At 54.6% G+C, this 17046-nt stretch overlaps 4 protein-coding genes across 4 annotated transcripts; 2 read left to right on the top strand and 2 right to left on the bottom strand.

Moving 5' to 3' along the window:
* Positions 1 to 1777: 1777 nt before the first annotated feature.
* On the bottom strand, positions 1778 to 2662 carry GLOTRDRAFT_99826 (uncharacterized protein). Its single transcript, XM_007867520.1, has 3 exons — positions 2271 to 2662; positions 1892 to 2212; positions 1778 to 1819 (listed from the first exon to the last, which is right to left on the bottom strand). Exons 1-2 carry the CDS (start codon positions 2419 to 2421, stop codon positions 2208 to 2210), a joined length of 156 nt encoding a protein of 51 aa, XP_007865711.1. The 5' UTR covers positions 2422 to 2662; the 3' UTR covers positions 1778 to 1819; positions 1892 to 2207.
* Positions 2663 to 5737: 3075 nt separating this feature from the next.
* Positions 5738 to 6909, top strand: GLOTRDRAFT_60354 (histone-fold-containing protein). The gene is made up of 5 exons (XM_007867519.1): positions 5738 to 5790; positions 5878 to 5940; positions 6061 to 6171; positions 6241 to 6370; positions 6513 to 6909. Exons 3-5 carry the CDS (start codon positions 6064 to 6066, stop codon positions 6695 to 6697), a joined length of 423 nt encoding a protein of 140 aa, XP_007865710.1. The 5' UTR covers positions 5738 to 5790; positions 5878 to 5940; positions 6061 to 6063; the 3' UTR covers positions 6698 to 6909.
* Positions 6910 to 7430: 521 nt separating this feature from the next.
* GLOTRDRAFT_128861 (uncharacterized protein) lies at positions 7431 to 7918 on the top strand (the record flags this gene model as incomplete). Its single annotated transcript, XM_007867518.1, has 2 exons — positions 7431 to 7751; positions 7811 to 7918. 2 exons carry the CDS (start codon positions 7431 to 7433, stop codon positions 7916 to 7918), a joined length of 429 nt encoding a protein of 142 aa, XP_007865709.1.
* A 1423-nt stretch (positions 7919 to 9341) lies between these two features.
* GLOTRDRAFT_93235 (uncharacterized protein) lies at positions 9342 to 11748 on the bottom strand (the record flags this gene model as incomplete). The annotated part of the gene is made up of 9 exons (XM_007867517.1): positions 9342 to 9394; positions 9452 to 9752; positions 9807 to 10136; positions 10193 to 10309; positions 10364 to 10471; positions 10955 to 10983; positions 11194 to 11407; positions 11467 to 11559; positions 11614 to 11748. 9 exons carry the CDS (start codon positions 11746 to 11748, stop codon positions 9342 to 9344), a joined length of 1380 nt encoding a protein of 459 aa, XP_007865708.1.
* Positions 11749 to 17046: the final 5298 nt, after the last annotated feature.

The following is a 17046-nucleotide window of genomic DNA, read 5'->3' as shown; positions in this document are numbered from 1 at the left end:
TCCCTGTTACTCGTACAGAACCGAAACAAAGAAATATGGGACAATCACCGCTCAAAGTCCCAAAACCTATCCTTCCTTTCATTGCTCTTCCGACGCTTCCTCTCGCTTTTTAGAAGCTAGTGATAACAAAACTTCCCCCCTCGTCTCTTTACGCAGTCCGAGCTACCACCCCCGCCGACGCCGAACTCCGAGACCACCTGCTCTCTTGCACGCGGAGGAGGCAGACCTGGAGGAGGGCCGATGTCCTTCAGACGACGGGCGCGCTGCTCAAGAGTCTCTTGGCTTGCCGTGGATCTCGCGTTCATCGCGATAATTCTCTTGGCCGGGGGAGTCGGGAGACCCGGAGGAGGACTGACATTCGTTAGGCGAAGAGCGCGCTCCTCACGGGTCTTCGACACGGCTCTGACTGAGGCGAATTCGAATGTCGTCGGCGCCCTTCTGCGTGGAGGTGGCAGACCCGGAGGCGGGCCGACAGCAGCGAGTCGGCGTTCTCTCTCCTCGCGCGTCTCAGCAACCGGCACAAATCCCACCGTCGCCACGCTCCTGCGCGGAGGCGGGAGACCTGGAGGCGGCCCGACGTCTTTCAGTCGGCGAGCCGGCTCCTGGCGCGTTTCTGATAGGATGGGGAAGGAGTTGGATGCGGAGGTCGCCGGCGCGCTCTTGCGCGGAGGCGGGAGACCTGGAGGGGGGCCTACGTTCCCGCTCGCTGCGGGTCTCTGGCCTCGGTCGCGGCCCCATCGGCCGTCTGTACCTCTTCTGCGGCCGTGCCACTGTTGCAGCGGGGGACTTCTGGACGTACTCGTTGTCCAACTGTGGCGGGCTGTACGCATGGTGGCTGTAAGCGGACGAGGGCGGGACCTCGTCAGTGGGCGTAGTTATAGCAGGCAATCTGTCGGTCGACGACGCGGGAGAGAGCTCGGCCGACGTGGTGTTGCTGGGAGAGTTGGGCCTGCCGTCGTCTCTGTTGTCCTCGAAGGGATCGAAGCGCAGGGTGGATCGGAAAGGCGGCCAGTTAGCGACCTCGATACGGTACCAGATGACCTGAGAGTAGAGTCTCTGGGTAAGGGGGTACAGAGCGGGGTATTCGGTGAAGTCAACAATGTCGACGGCGGGTTTGGCATTAGGGAAGAGTGCCGGGTCAAAGTCCGTGCCATTTACCCAAGGTGGGTTTGCATCCCAGCGGCGTGGCTTAGGCTGCAAGACCACAGGCTCCACACAGCCTTCCGTCGCCAGGTTGGTGATTAGTTGTCTTCTTGAAGAAACCTAATGACCAATTTTTTTGTCAGAGCTACATGAGGAGTGGATCCACCAAACGTACCTGGTTGGTAACCCTGGGCCCCGTCTCGTGCGGGAGGACTAGTACATCAATGTGCCCATCGAAGGCGTTGTCCTCCTTCGCGGTCGGTGTGGCGTCAATAGCGAACGACGCGTTGCGGGGCACCACCACCGGTACCTTGCACTGTTTGGTTTTCAAGCCACCGAGCAGGCCTTTCAAATTCATTATGTTGTAGGTTGATTGGTGAGAGTGTAGTGAGGGGCTTGTTGGATGTAGGTGCTCCAAGGTGGGGGAGGGACGTGTGGCGAGGTTGACTTTTATACTCCCACGGCAGATGCCGAAGAACAGCGGGAGGGCCTGATGCGCCTGAGCTTCTCTTGGGCCTATATGGTCAAACGCCATGCATGCCCAAAGAAGCCTGCTCAGGTAAGTGGAAAATGTGTATATCTTGTGGATGGGAAGTGGACGGGCATTCCAACCCGTTAGACTCGTGCCGCACTGCTATGCAACCCGATACTCATGCATCCTCAACGTTTCTACGTAGTAAGTACAGCTTCGCTGATTGTTATCTCCACGTGTCCTCCATACTTGGTGCTCATAGGGTTGAATCTCTAGAGAAATCTCTCTCGCGCTCATTCAAAGCTGGGTAGGAAGGTCCTTTCTGGCCTGCCTCGCGTAGGCATCGGTAGCTCGCCTACTGGGAATCTTCCATCGGAATATGCTATGCAACGATATCCGAGATCCCTAATCGGACCCGGGTTGTTCTTTCGTCTTGCATCCTGCCCACCCCTCCCGTGGAATTCAGTCCCATTGGCCGTAAATCCCGGTGTCCATCGTGCACGTACCCTGTACAGGACCGCCCGCTGGGGTACTGGAGTTCCTTTGCTAGTCTGTCTCACGTGGTTCTTGCTAGGCTCAGTTGTTTCTCTAGCTACTGTGGGTATCGCAGCCATGAGCAGAAATTGCGATCGCAATGAACTCACAGAGGCTGCAGCTACGACTGAATCTGGTGTTCCTGTCAGCATCCTGCTGTGCTCGGCGCCCTCGCGGCCAGCAGTTGACTTGAACTCTGAAGGGATGGCTGCGCGCCTTGGTGCCGAAGCCTCTAACACGTGATGAACAGAAGCAGCGTTTATTCTGATCATACAAAAGATATCATGAAACCCAGCAAGGAAGAAAACACCTGTTTTCCCGTCCTCCCCCCCGTCTTACAATCACTGCTCAGAGTCCCAAGGCCTAACCTTCATATCATGACTCTTCCGCATCTTTCTCTCTCGCAGATTAGAAGATAGTGATAACAAGACTTCGCCCCTCGTCTCCTTATGCACGCAGAGCTACCGCCCCCGCCGACGCCGAACTCCGACACCACCTGTTCTCTTTTACGCGGAGGTAGACCTGGAGGAGGGCCGATGTCCTTTAGACGATGGGTGCGCCACTCGGGAGTGTCCAGTATTGACACAGATCTCGCGTTCATCGCGATAATTCTCCTGGCCGAGGGAGTCGGGAGACGGTGAGGAGGACCGATATCCTCCAGGCGAAGAGCCCGCTCTTCGCGGGTATTCGACACGACTCCGACTGAGGTGAAATCGAACGTCGTCTTCGCCCCTCTGCGCGGAGGTGGCAGACCCGGAGGCGGGCCTACAGCAGCGAGCCAACGTTCTCTGTCCTCGCGCGTCTCAGCGACTGAAGCAATCCCTGCCGTCACGATGCTCCTGCGCGGAGGCGGGAGACCCGGAGGCGGCCCGACGTCTTTGAGTCGGCGAGCCCGCTCCTCGCGCGTTTCTGGTAGGATGGTTAAGGAGTTGGATGCGGAGGTCGCCGGTGCCGTCTTGTGCGGAGGCGGAAGGCCTGGAGGAGGGCCTACAGCGGCCAAACGATGATCTCGTTCATCACGCGTCTCCGGTCTCGGTCGCGGCCCCATCGGTCGTCCATACCTCTTCTGCGGCCGTGCCACCATTGCAGCGGGGGACTTCTGGATGTACTCGTTGTCCAACTGTGGCGGACCATGTGCATGGTAGCCGCAAGCAGACGAGGGCGGCACCTCGTCAATTACGGTGGTTATCGCCACCAGACCGTCGCTCGGGGACGCGGGAGAGAGCTTGGCCGACTGGGGGGACGCAGTGTTGCTCGGAGTATCAGGTGCATTGTGTTCCTTTTCTTCAAAAGGATCAAAGACAGGTGCGGATAGGAAAGAAGGCCAATTGGCCACCTCGATACGGTACCAGGTGACCTGCGAGTAGAGCTTTTGCGTAAGAGGGTAGAGAGAGGGCTGTGCCGCATAGTCAACGACCTGGCGCGGGGGCTTAGGGATAGGTATGAGGGCAGGATCGAAATCCGTGTCATCGATCCACGACGGCGTCACATCCCAACTGAGGGGCTTCGAGAGGAGCACCATGGGCTGCGTCGCGTGGTGTTCAATCGTAAGGTTGGTGATTCGGGATTCCATGGGGGAGACCTAATGACCAAAATTTCTTTTCAGAGAGCTTGTTGAGGGGTGGATCACAGAGACTATACCTGGTTGGTAAATCCCGTCTCGCCTTGCGGGATAAGTGGTCTATCGAGGAGCGCATCGAAGGCGTTGTTCTCCGTAGCGGTCGGTGTGGCGTCAATAGCGTCGCGGGGCACCACTGTCGGTACCTTGCCCTGCTTGGCTTTCAAGCCGCCGAGACTATTCTTCAATTTCATCCCGTTGTAGCTGATTGGTGAGAGAGTAGTGATGTGCTCTTTGGATGTGGGGGATGTGGTTCAAGGTGCGGTTGGAGAGACGTGTGGCGAGGTTGACTTTTATATTCCCACGGCAGATGCCGAAGAACACCGGGAGGGCCTGATGCGCCTGGCCTTCTCTTGGGCCTATATGGTCAAATGCCATGCATGCCCAAAGAGCCCTGCTCGGGTAAGTAGAATATGCGAATGTTCTATTTTGTGGATGGGAAGTAGACGGGCATTCCAGCCCCCGTGCCGCAGTACTATGCAACCCGATACTCCTGCGCTACAATGCCTATACGAACAGGGTCAGATTGTTGACTTGCGTCCTCGACATGCCTAGGTGTCCTACCGGACTCCCTGATGGCTGCTCATTAGTAGTAAGTACAGCTTCGTTGACTGTTGTCCCGCATGCCCTCTATAATCTGTGGTCGCAGGGTTCAATAACTAGAGAAATATTTGCCGCGCGCTCGCTCAGAGCTGTTACTGTGCTCATCGATATCTCGCCGCCGTACCCCTTCTTTCGTCGATGCAATACCGTTGAACTTGCGACTCAATCTTTCCCCTCGCAAGGTGCTTATCACCGCAGTGCCGTAAGATGGCTAATGATTAATGATCCATTGTCCCCACTGTGGCTGGAGGTGTATACTCGTGTCTCGCGCATAGCTTGTTCCTCCTATGATGAATGTTCTCGGGTCGCCAACGTCTATGGCTTATCACCATGGCGATTCGGTCTGTCCCCCGGTGTTCCTCATTTCTGCGGACACTCTGCGTAACCGGAGCAGACTAGTGTGCTAGTTAGAGACTGCCTTTAAGCAACGTAAACTTGTAGGATATACGGCCATAGCTCGCCTGTTCGACACTCGTGAGCTGCGATGCAAATGCGCAGGCCTGATTAACCCGCAGGCCTGCCGGTGCAATGCGAACAGCGGGCCGTCGTCGGTGAGGCTCACCAGTCTGGACCCTGCCTTCAAGGTCAAAGGCCAGCTCGTCTGCTGTGCCGACTACAGCGAGAGGTACTTAATTGACGAGGAGAGCCAGGGAGACTGGACCTCAACCTAATTACCTGCGACGTCTACGACCTACCAGAGTCTTGCCTTGATTCACATTCTCCATTTCCGGGTCTTGCGGTCTCCGTCCCTGTTGTACTAGTTGTAGACAGATCAGAGTATGTGGAGTACCTCGAGCGAAAATCTCCGCCAATGAACTGTCATAGTTCCTAAATATCCAACAAAATATAAGAGACCGGTATGCAGACGATCTATCGGAGTGCACTGGCATAACAGTGCGAGCTCAAGGTTGAAAGGCTTGTCCTTGTGCCCGATTTGGGATTCCTGGTGTCGGCTAAACCCGATTGGTTGACACGGTGCGCAACAAACCCAATAATAATACTCGCAGTCCAGCATTCCACAACTCAATAGTTGGTACCTCCTGGAAATATATGTGCGTAGGGGTCAAGCAGCATAGACGGTCTATCGTCGGAAGGAGAGGTTTTCGTCGTGCAGGTGGCGGTGGCGGTGGCGCCTACTTCAAACATCTCGGCAACTCCCGCACCTCCCTTCCTCACAAATTTAACCTTCCCCGCTCTCGCACTTCCACCATCCCTCAGGGCACTTCCTCTTTAGCCCAATCCTCCGAAATCAACACGTCCTTCATCAATTAGCTTTCCAAAAGACGAGAGAGCCGTTTCGCACGACACGACCGCGCTCATCACGTGACGCCCTGTTGATTACATCGGTGCCGCCCCTAAATCAAAACGAGCCTCTTCCTTCCGCACCACCACGATCAGCCACAACCGCGTTTGGCGCCCGGTGCGTGTTGTGCCACAGCGTCCCTCTTCACCTCGTCCTCTCACTCGCGGCGAATGAAAATTGACTGTGTTTTCTTGGGGGATGTAGACCAACGCGTACGACACGAAATAGCAAGACGGAAGGGCTGTAAATTGCTAGCTAGCTAACTCTGTGAGTACGATGGTACTGCCCAGCCTAGTCATCCAAGCGAGTCCCGTTTCCTTCCCATCCCGTCATACCGCGGTGTCGTATCCTGGCCCTGCCCATGCTAACCCATGCGCGTTGCGGTAGGCTATGGTCGCGAAAGGCGGGAAGTCGAAGGGCGGCGCGGCAGCCGTTGCACAGGGGGAGGGCGCGACGACGAAGACGCTCCAAACGAGGAGCGCAAAGGCAGGGCTGCAGGTGCGTTTCTCTAGCGTGGTGTCGGCGACGGGGGAATTGGGGGGTGGGATAGTGCTGATTGGACGACAGTTCCCCGTGGGCCGTATCCACCGATACCTGAAGCAGCGCACGCAGCACAACGTGCGGATCGGGGCGAAGGCGGCGGTGTATACGTCTGCAGTACTGGAGTACTTGACTGCTGAGGTGCTGGAGCTTGCTGGTAAGTCCCGTCTCTTGTCCCCTCCTCGGCCCCTTCCCCTATACGTTTTCCCTGCTCCCTGTTCCTTTCCTGCTATTCCCCTGCCCCGCTCCCGTCGATGATATGAGACAAGACGAGAAGAAACGCTGACCCCGCCGCCCAGGCAACGCCTCGAAAGACCTGCGCGTGAAGCGCATCACGCCGCGGCACTTGCAGCTCGCGATTCGCGGGGACGAGGAGCTCGACACGCTCGTGCGCGCGACGATCGCGGGTGGCGGCGTGCTGCCCTTCATACACAAGGCGCTCACCGCGAACAAGGCCGCGCCGAAGAAGGCAGGGGAGCAGTGAGCGGGGGTGGGCGGAGCGATGCTCGATGGGGTTTGCAGGCGTTGATGAGACTGAGTGGGCAAAAGGGAGAGGGGGAGAGATTGATTGCTCGCGCTCTTGTTTCTCGTTTCATGATGAGTGTATTTGTGTACTTACTATAATATTGTGCGATGTAAACCGTGGCGAAAGTGCCCATGACCCGCGAGCAACCGATGCACATAAGTATAGGTCGGGCTTGTGTATTGAAACCGCAGGGCAGGAAAGGCGATCGATATGCATCGTGCAGCATGACTTACGAGAAATCAACTCATGCACGATACGTACCGGCCGCGCCTGCGCCTTCGAAGCGAATTCGTGTTTGTGCCAGGGAATTCGAACCTCAAATGCTCTTAGTTCAAACACAGAGATGAAGCTTCGAGTAATCTGTGGCCATCGAATCCTTAAACTTAAACTATCAGTCGTAGCCCTGGATATGGATAGTTGGATAGTCGACAAGAAATACGAAACTCGGGAGACTGGAGTTGAAGAAGCGCGGGTTGGAGGCGTTGTGGGGACAGTGAGGTGGACGCCACAGAGTCACCGCCACAGAATGACGTGACGTTTGTGACGTCACCCTCGCCTCCCTCTCCAACCCTTTCGCGTATATAAAGCCCTCCTCATTTACACGTATGCCTCACAATCCGTATAGCTTCACGCATCACCCAATTCCTCACTCTAACTCACTCAACAAATACTCATAACAACGGCCACCACGATGTCCGCTCCCCAAGCACCACACAACACCGCCCTCTTCGAGCAGGACCGCCCGCCCACGCACCGCGTGCACCACTCCGAGGATCCCCTTCCCGGCACCCGAGGCGTCGCCCCCGCCGCGGACTACTCCGCCGAGGCGACCGAGCACTTCGACGACCAGAACGTCCCGCGGCCGAGCGGGCAGGTCGACAGCGCCGTCGACGAACAAAGACCACTAGGTACGGCCCCGACGACTGGGGGAGGCGTGGCGATTGGCGGCGAGGAGGACCTGCCGATGGGTAAGGCCGGGTTGGGGGACAAGATTGTCGGGAAGACGCAGAAGGTGGGTGGACGCCCTTGATTGTGCTGCGGGGACCAATGCTGACGTGTGGGCGTCATTAGGTCGTTGGGAAGGTGGCGAAGAACCCGGAGATGCATGAGAAGGGGGAGTTGAGGGAGGCGGGGGGGAAAGCGGCTGCGCAGGGACAGGCGCGCGCGCCGCACGACTGAGCGGATGAGAGGAATTGACGGATGAAGAACCTAATGCTTGTAACACCACCACGTTGCTAAGGATGTACGATACCTGCACTTTGTAATAATCCACCGGAAATCGGGAAGACCTTGGATCGCTCTGTTGGCGTGAACTTCGAGTAGAAAGCGTACGAACGAACAAAGCAGAGGACGAGGAACGAACCGAGCACTTCGCTGGACAGACCCGGCATTATGCACCTGCGGTATGCTCGCATATCGCACCTACCAAAAGTCGTTGTCCGTCCAGCGTGTCAATGGTGCCTACCCTGAGACCTCCGCGCCATGTCGTTCCCCTCCCGTACTAGTGACATGAATCTGAGGAAAAGGAATAGTCTGAATAAGCTTCAAGCAGGGTATGAGTGGAAGTCAAGCCGGAGGGACACGGACGAGAGAACTGGGGGAGGTGGCAGGGCAGGCTTGGCTCCTCGCGACTATGAGTAGTTTGTTTGATTTGCGAGAGGATGTTGATGAGGAGGGTAGCGATGCTGGATGTACACACCTTCACTCAGGCTTTATCGTAAGCGGGAACTTGAAGACAAGTGCGCGCCATGGTGACAGTCATGCCCGCCGATGGGATGGGTTAGTATATATGCGCGCGATAGCGAGAAACCTCTGGACAGTCGACACGAACGACGGACGAGTGGCAGCATACACCTCGACCGCCGAAGCCCGCTTTGTGCACCCGCGAAATGGCCATTTGCGCGCTTCGCGGGCGCACAAAACCATCGTTTGCCCAGCGCGAGGTTCAAGTCCGCAGGTCAGACCCCGATGGTAGCAGGGAGGTTGCTTTGTCCGGCTGCCCTGGGGGTGCTGGCAGTTTATGAGTTCACTTGAACGGTTCGTTTGGTAGTTGAATTGATGACCCCACTAGCGATTGAACGAGTACCGAATCTCGCCATAAGAGAGGGCTACATTCGTGCAAGCGCATCCCGATGTCTGTCACAGACGTCGATGGAAGAGGACAGCGAGGGTCCTGAGGCTTGAACGTTTGAACGGCAGGTGGAAGGGAGTAAAAGGAGGATACTTGCAATTGAGCATGCAGAAGAAACTTCCCAGGCGTTTCGCAGAATGATTCCGTCCGTTGCGCTTCTCAGTGTTCACGCTCGTCGCGTCCCTTAGCCTACTCGAAGCAACACCGACTGTTCTCGCTCTGATCTGTCGACTTTGCGTAGTATCGATGCATGCTTTTCAGCGAGGCCCATGCTGAGCACGCACTCGCACTCGAAACGAACCAAGAAAAAGGCTCAAGATGGATAGATCGAAGCATGATAGGGGAACAAAGGCTCGCGACAATGGTGCTGTTATGGTTCCATCTTGATAACGATGCACGAGGATGATACTTATACGTGTAAAAAACAAAGAGATTGAGCCGCGACTCGCCATCCAGTCGCCCCCACCACCATCATCCATACATCGACCAGCGCCGAGCTGGCTTCCACTCGCCGTAAATACCCGCTGTCCAGATGCTCAGGATCAGCTCATCACACCGCCGGCAGGAAGCAAGTCACTCACGAGCGCTCTCAAAGAAGTTCGGCATGGCGCGCACGGTCGCCCTGTCGAGAGGCTTGGCCGGGAAAGGGATCGTGTCCTTTCCCTTCCCCTTGCCCTCGGGAATGGGTGTTGGTATCGGGTTTAAGTTAGTTGGCGCGACCGACGTAAGCCCGCTACCAATATCCTTTTTCCTGCGGCTCCGTCCTCTGATCTCTATCGCGCACGGAGGCTCCTCCCCTTCCCGCGCGGCCACGGTCGCCTTGACCCGTTCGACCGTATCCCGCATCTGGGCGTGGAGCTTCCCCGACGCGACCGGATTTGTCTAGTCGCCAGTTTCAGTACCGAGAAGGTAGGTGGATACGACGAGATCACTCACCGGTGGCGGTAAAGGCTTATCCGGCCTCAGCTCGTCGAGGTACCGCAGTGCCTCATCGGTCGTCAGCTGCGAGCGGACGTGGACTGTGGAGGGATCTCTGTGCTCTGTTACCGGCCTCGATGGTTCCCCAGAGGTCCCCTCACTAGTCTGCTGCTCCTCAGCAGCTAAAGCGGCAGCCGCCGCTTCTTTTCTGTTTTCCTCCCGTCTCCACACCAAGAAATCGGTGACCGTCGCGAAGTGAGGCATCGGCTTGGGCGGCGGATGTTTCCTGTCCCAATAGTCCCCCAACCGCATCGTCTCCTCGGCCGTAATCGTCAGCGCCGGGCGCTCCTACACCGCACGTGAGTTCGTCAAACACCATTGACGCAAATTTACTAGTAACTCACCTCGCCTGGCTCGAGGAGGTCGTCCGGCCCTGGCGGGCGCTCCCATGTGTCCTCGGGGTCGCCCCTGCGCATCCGCCGGAGCACATCGTCTCCGGTGAGCCAGGGCACCCGGAGAGGCTGTGTTCCACGGGTCAGCAGGCGTGCTCTCGAGTGGACATGCGTAGGACTCACGGGTTTGGTATCGTCGTCTTCGTCGTCCGACGAGTCGTCGTCGTAGTGCCGCTGCAGGGCCGCCGCCATCCTCGGGTCGTCTGCGTTCGGGTTCGGAGGAATCGGCAGCTAGAGGGGCGCAGTATGAAATTTGGTCGAAGACGCAGGCTCAGCTAGCGTACCTCACAGGTCCACCTTCTCGACGGGGTTTCCTCCATCTCTGCACGCGCGGGTCCTTGCTCTCTGACGCGCTCTTCGCGTGATACGACAGTCGTTGTCTATACGGGTGAGTGGCGCTGGGAGGTCGAGCGCGAGGGGGAACGTTGAATGAGAGGAAAGGTGGGTGCTGGTGTGGTTTAAGTACCGCGCGAGATTCCAATTAGCTTACAGATTTCCCGAAGCGAGGCCTTTATGGCGGTAGGCGTGCTTCTTTCAGGGCCATGAAGGACAATGCGCCTTCTTTGGTCCAATATGGTTCAGGCGGAAAGGTCTCATCGCGAACAATGATGGAGGCCCATGATACGACGCGAAAATTTAGTGAGGGTTCTCATTCCTTGCGGGTAGACCATTGCTGAGTATCCTTTGCACTGGAAGTAACTCTGCGCCCCACACCGATGTGGTACTATATAGACCCGCTGAATCTGCCACACAACATAATATTTTCACGAGCACCGAAGAAATTCTACATCAAGTACTGTCCCGAACAGCTATATCGTACACCAAGACACCCGTTTCACCACAGACCCTCAGTCAAGGTGAGCGAGGTCCGCCCGCGACGCGAGGCCCTCTAAGAGCGCCATGACCGTGACTGTGTTAGCGAAAGGAGGTGTGAATATCCTACGATCGCTCACCTGCTTCTCTTTCAGCACGGGTGCTCACAGGGAAAGGCACCGTGTTGGTCTTCTGGGGCGCGGGAGAGGCGCTTGGTACTGATCTTTTGCTTGTGGAGGACACTAGCGAAGGATCACTTCCTAGCCCCTTCTTCTTTTTCTCCTTTCTCTTCTTATCCTTCTTCTCTTCCTTCCTCCCCCTCTCCTCAGGCAGCTCAGCGATTAGCCAGCAGCTCTACGTGTAGTAGTAGTCGTCACTGTCTGATATTGATTGACTTTGTCACCGCGACGTACCAAAGGGATTGTCTCATCCATTATCAAGTCAGCAAGTGTATCGAGTCTCAGGCCCTCGCCCCAATCTATGAAGCGGCTGGCGGGGATTCCTATCTGTGGGCTATGAGTGAGACCGACTGAAACGAGCAATTGACATGGAAAGCGTACTTTGGTATTGCCAGGACTTTCTGGCGGGAGGTGTGCCACTGCTCCCTTTTCCGCTTTCTTGGCGGCGCCTTTGGCCTTCGAATGCGCGTCTGCGCGGCGTGTAGCTGAGGATAAGGTACGCTTTGAAGGAGACATCGTTGTTGCAGAGGCAGAGTGCAGTTGTGAGATGTAGCTGGGTGGACGTGATTGTGGTCGATGGTCAAGTTCGACTTTCGCGGACGGCCTGGTGTGGTGTGCGAATTTATACAGGTTTGGAAGTCTATCAGGGAGTGATGCAGTACAATGGGGCTTCTTTTCTTACTCCGGTTGCTCGCGTCCCTACCTCTACGATTCCCTTTTACGGCCCTGGATTCGTATCGATTGATATCGATAGCAATCCAGCGGCTAGGATCTTATGATACGAGCGCAAACATTGCTAAAGAACTAGATGCATGTTTACCCGCTATTTTCGCTAAATAATGGGGTAACTATGGGCGCTGAAATCCTAGCACCGTGCCACACGCTTGTTCAACATCTGGTATCTACCTCTTGTTCAGGCTCAGTCCAATACGAGTATAACGAATATAGAGACATCAAATCGTACGAATCGCTTTACGTCGTCGGGGTAAGAAGCAGATGCCGGGGCCAAGTCGATGGCATTCTTAAAGAAAGGCCCCTATACGCGTGCACAGACGCGAGTCAGGTGACTGTCACGATTTCCTACCGCGTCCCGGAGTTATCCGATGGCATCCTCAAAGTTCATTCACTTGACTTCACTCAGCAGGTTGGAAGTACACGACTCCCCCGAGCATAATGCCTGAAGGGATATGGTGATCTTTGCTTCCTGAACACTGCGGCCAGACGCTACTATCATTTCGGGGGAGTTGGTCAGGTATCCCTTCATTTATTTTGTATCTTTATGAATCCTTGAGTTACGAGCATCGGGTTTCGGCAGTCCAGTGCAATGCCACCTTGTCTATCATTCTATGTACTCAGAAAAGCGGAACAGTGGACGGGTGGGCAGTCGGCAGCCCTTTGATGAGTTCGGCACGATTTCGCATACGGCGCGGGGTGAGTTGGTCAGATGCGTCACGCGTGACTTCTGCTGTTGTAGCAGGGAGATGTGTCACGCCAGGTCATGCCGCGTTGACCAACACACCCCCTTGCACGACGGTGGTACGCCTCACGCACATTCTTAGCCAAATCGGCTGTCATAGATAGATTTAAATACCGTATAAACCCTACCACGATGTATCTCAGACCCTCTGCTTGGCTATAGTGCTGGAGATCTGGCGAAAATCCCATTTAGGAAGGAGGCTTAAGCACACCATTTCGCTCGTTGCGCTTTGTGCACCTTGATATTAGTGATTCAGACCATCTAGACCTAATAGATGGCTGCTATATACCCTGTGAGTGAGAAAGCCAAGAGCACAAAGGAAGGTGGAAAGTGTTACGAATATTTCAGTCCATTAACCAACCCGACCGGAGCTGACCAACTCCCCCGAAATGATAGTACCTGGGCTCATGGCGCTGCCAACAAGTCTGGTTGTCTGACCTTACCTAGCTCCTTATCCCAGACGAAGCGGCTGGGGCACCAGGAAGCCTTCATGACCCACGCTACTCCTGCAGTTGAGGCTCGGTGTGGCTCTCCAAGGCCAAAGTACGACTCGATCCCCCAATGCGAGCGGGCTCCTTAGCCCTGGGAAATAATACGACGATCACGATAAAATGACGAGGCTATCCGAGTGCTGGTATGCCTAAATGAGCAATCTATCCCCTCGTCATTCCGCGCATTGGCACTGCCCATAGATGGAACCAACTCCAACCTGACCTGGGAGCTTATGCAACGGCGACTCAAGCTGGCTCCGCGCGAAAATAACAGACAAATCATGATTGCAACGTTCCTCGGGTGGATAGCCTGTATGAACGTGCGCGCTCTGCGCTACTATTCCTAGCTGAATAAGGCAAGGAGGATTGCGGTCAGTGAGCGAACGTACAGCATGGTCATTCGTGGCTAGTCCATCTCCACAGCGCTGGATCGTATTCTTGTCTTGCGTACATCAACTCCCTCAAGTTCCCTGAACAGTTGCGAACTTCTGATATGAGATGTAATTAGCAGCCGGCAGCTTCGGCGACAGGGTGAGGACAGCCTTTTGTATTATTATTAGTTGCTTTACTGACGGATGAACGGATATAGACGGGGCCAAAGCGGTGTATGCTGGTGACCGCTGGAGCTAGGCGGTGGTGCCACGGGTGGCTGTCCATCTGATTACAGCGTTCGACTGTAGCCAAGGACGAGGTATGTGCTGGATGGGTAGTATTTTAACTGATCTTCTATGATTACTTCCAAGCGCGAAAAGTCAGGATAACATACCTGTGCCGTAATTTCCTAGGAAGGGCCCAACGTGAGTTTCAACGTCCCCATGCAAATGACTCATCTCTCGAAAGCAGCAGGGCGGCGGCCAGTACTAAGGCGCCGAATAAACGTTCCGCCTTCTTAGGCTGTCGCTTTTGTTCCGACTGAGGGCTCGAGCGCTTGCTTAAACTGCATCTGAATGGCAACATCAGCGCTCATACATTCGCTCTTTCATCTGGAGTGTGCAGATGTTGACTTATACCCGTCGCCGTGGGTCGCTTTCTCTGCCTCGTGTTCGGGCGCCCTGCAGACCTGCATGCAATGCAGCTCGATATGCGATGGCGTCAATGTAACCAAGTCTAGGAGGACCAGGTCAACTGTCGACTGTCATCTTCATCAGGATTACTCAGAAATACTCGTCATCTCAAGATCTTGACAGCAACATGATGAGCGTGTTCCTTTGAACACCGGCCTTTCCCTTGCTAGGATGAATACAAGCTCCCAGTGATGGTTGATTACTGTCCATCCTCTGTCCCATCTATTGCGATTACACGCCTCGCGATCCATTCACCGGAATGGTCTCACGACATCTCCTCCCTGGCATTATGTTTCTCGCTGTTGCCTTCGTCTTTAGCTTCCTCGTCTCGATTTCACTGCCGTACCTCACAGCCCTTGATATTGTGAGAATAGATTTTGGAAATTTGTCGCAGTCGGGTGCAGACCAGACACGAGTGAGTCAGACGCGAAACAGATGTATGCGATTTTGATGCAGATAGGAAATAACTTAGCTCGGAATTTGGCATGTGATCACCGCTTCGAACGGGGCGGAATGTCTGAAGGACCTTCTTCAGGGGCATTTGTACTTACGTAGATGGGGCCCGCAAATGCGCCCACACAGGTACGCAATATATCTTTCCACCCAAATTCATGCTTGGCTCACTATACGGCTCGGAGGTCATGGATACATCTTCTTTACTAGTATCATCTCGAAGGGAGGTATTGACATAGTCACTATCGGATCTTCGTGGACTCGTGGACTTGCCGTCCACCCTGTAGGTAAGGATCGTGACATACTGTGCCTCGTCAAAGTGATAAACTCGCGTTCTCTATTAGCCACTGTTGCCGTTCTCGTCGCCCTTGTCATGTCATTCTCGGCCCACACTGTAGTCGCTTCAATGGTGGCATTCCTGGCAGCGCTCCTCACCCTGATAGCCCTTGCTCCTCGCGGGCTGCACAGTATGGTTTGGCAGACGCCGAGAGTCAAGCGGGGCATACGGCGATGACTATCCCATGAGCAATATGAAACGGGTCTGGCCTTTCAAGAGGAGCTAATCATTCACCAGTGGAGTTTCGCCTGCCTATTCCCTATGCCGTATTTATCATGTATGAACTGATTTCTTGGTATTTATTTGGATGATCCCATTCCAACTTGCTCTTCGTATTGGCTGGAAAAGCAAACAGTCCCACATATATAGGAAACCTGACTGACCCTTGTGAAAGGAACACAGTATAGCTGTACTAGTGTGGACCCCGAGCTTCTATAGCACTACTGAACAGCACAAGGGCGATAGTCCCTATACGCGTCGAATATCCGCGTGACACACGCGCCGTCACGCTCATTCGGGCCTTCCCGGTGCGTTGCCTCCCGTACGGTGTACCCTGGAACAAACACCTTCACTGCAGCACTTGTGCGATGCACCCTCTGCGAGCACTATTTGTGGTAACTGTTTGTGATGGAAGCAGTTTGTGATGGCTGCGGTAACCCCGCTTTTACGGTATTAGGAGGCTGAGTGATCAGGTATGCCTGCTTATTGCAACATTAGCCGTTTGCGTCAATTTTGACTGGCAATTGTTAACTGTGCAGATCTGGGGGATGTGATGTGGCTTCGATCGCGCAACTGAGCAACTATCCGTGCAAGAGATTGCGTGTAACCTGCCGGAGATGGACGAACGCCGTTCTATTATATGGAAGCCTATACACTCTATAAGGTTGGCTACGCCGCTGCGATGGACCTCGTATTCCTCCATCGAACTGTCATACGGAGGTCCGTTTCGATCGCAGTTATCCGCCAGACATTATGCTAGGAAAGTGTTGTTCTATTGGCCAATGTACATCGGCCAATTACCCCAGGACACTGTCTTTACTTGTCAATATATGCAGCCCATATATGAAGCACCGCCTTCAAGCTCCTCTGTAGAAAAGCGCAGACCTGACCATGGGTGCTATCCTGGCGTGACTCCGGTATAGTAGAGGAGAATGGGTACTCATCACTTCCCAGGTGCTGATCTCGTAATGATCAATGGGCGCTACGACCTTTAGCGCCCGGACCCGCTACCGTTTGTATCTGATATCAGTTCCACGCAACCGACGCTAGCGTCCTGTAACTACATCCCCGAATGTGAAAGGGTCTACTGCAAGGTGAGTAGACGCTGAGTCAATTCATAGCGGACTACAGTGTCGGTCACTAAGGATCGGCGCCTCCATAGCGCCTTAATTAGGGCGCCGCAGACCTCCAGAAAAAAATTTGAAACATAAACCTGGCCAAAATATGCGTAATCCTGCAATTTCGATTTTTTGATGGATTACGTAAGCGTTCACTTTTAGGGGTGGAAATTTCAATATTACGGATTTCGCTGAGGGAATGATCCTGGAGTTGAATGGTGTATAACAAGCATCGAAAGGTGAGGTATCCTCACTCACAGAAGTCCCAGTGCCCCTTCAGGGTGACCTTACTCCAGAAATAGTGCTGTATGAGGGCGTATTATATGATTCTAGATCTCCACAAGTCAGCTCATATGCCCTCAAGCTTACCTGACACTCTGAGTATCAAGAACTGTGTAACGAGAATGGGACCTGACATAGGGGTAGTAGACCCATTATGGGTTAACTGCATTAGGGTTAGGGCGTATTACTAATTACAGCCATCAATGCATATCTATATATGGTAACTCCGACGCAACTCCGCTTCAATTCACTTTTCAGGTATGTCAAATTTTTTAATATTGGAATTTCGAGAAAGTAATCAGATAGCCTGAAAGCTACGGGCAATCCGAGTCGATTGGCGCTGTTTTCAGGCCCATTGAGTCTTTGCCCGGGA

The sequence above is a fragment of the Gloeophyllum trabeum genome (assembly GCF_000344685.1).
Source record: "Gloeophyllum trabeum ATCC 11539 unplaced genomic scaffold GLOTRscaffold_00006, whole genome shotgun sequence".
Taxonomy (NCBI): Eukaryota; Fungi; Basidiomycota; class Agaricomycetes; order Gloeophyllales; family Gloeophyllaceae; genus Gloeophyllum; species Gloeophyllum trabeum.
Note: the sequence above shows the minus strand (reverse complement) of the source record. Positions and strands in the feature narration are given on the sequence as shown.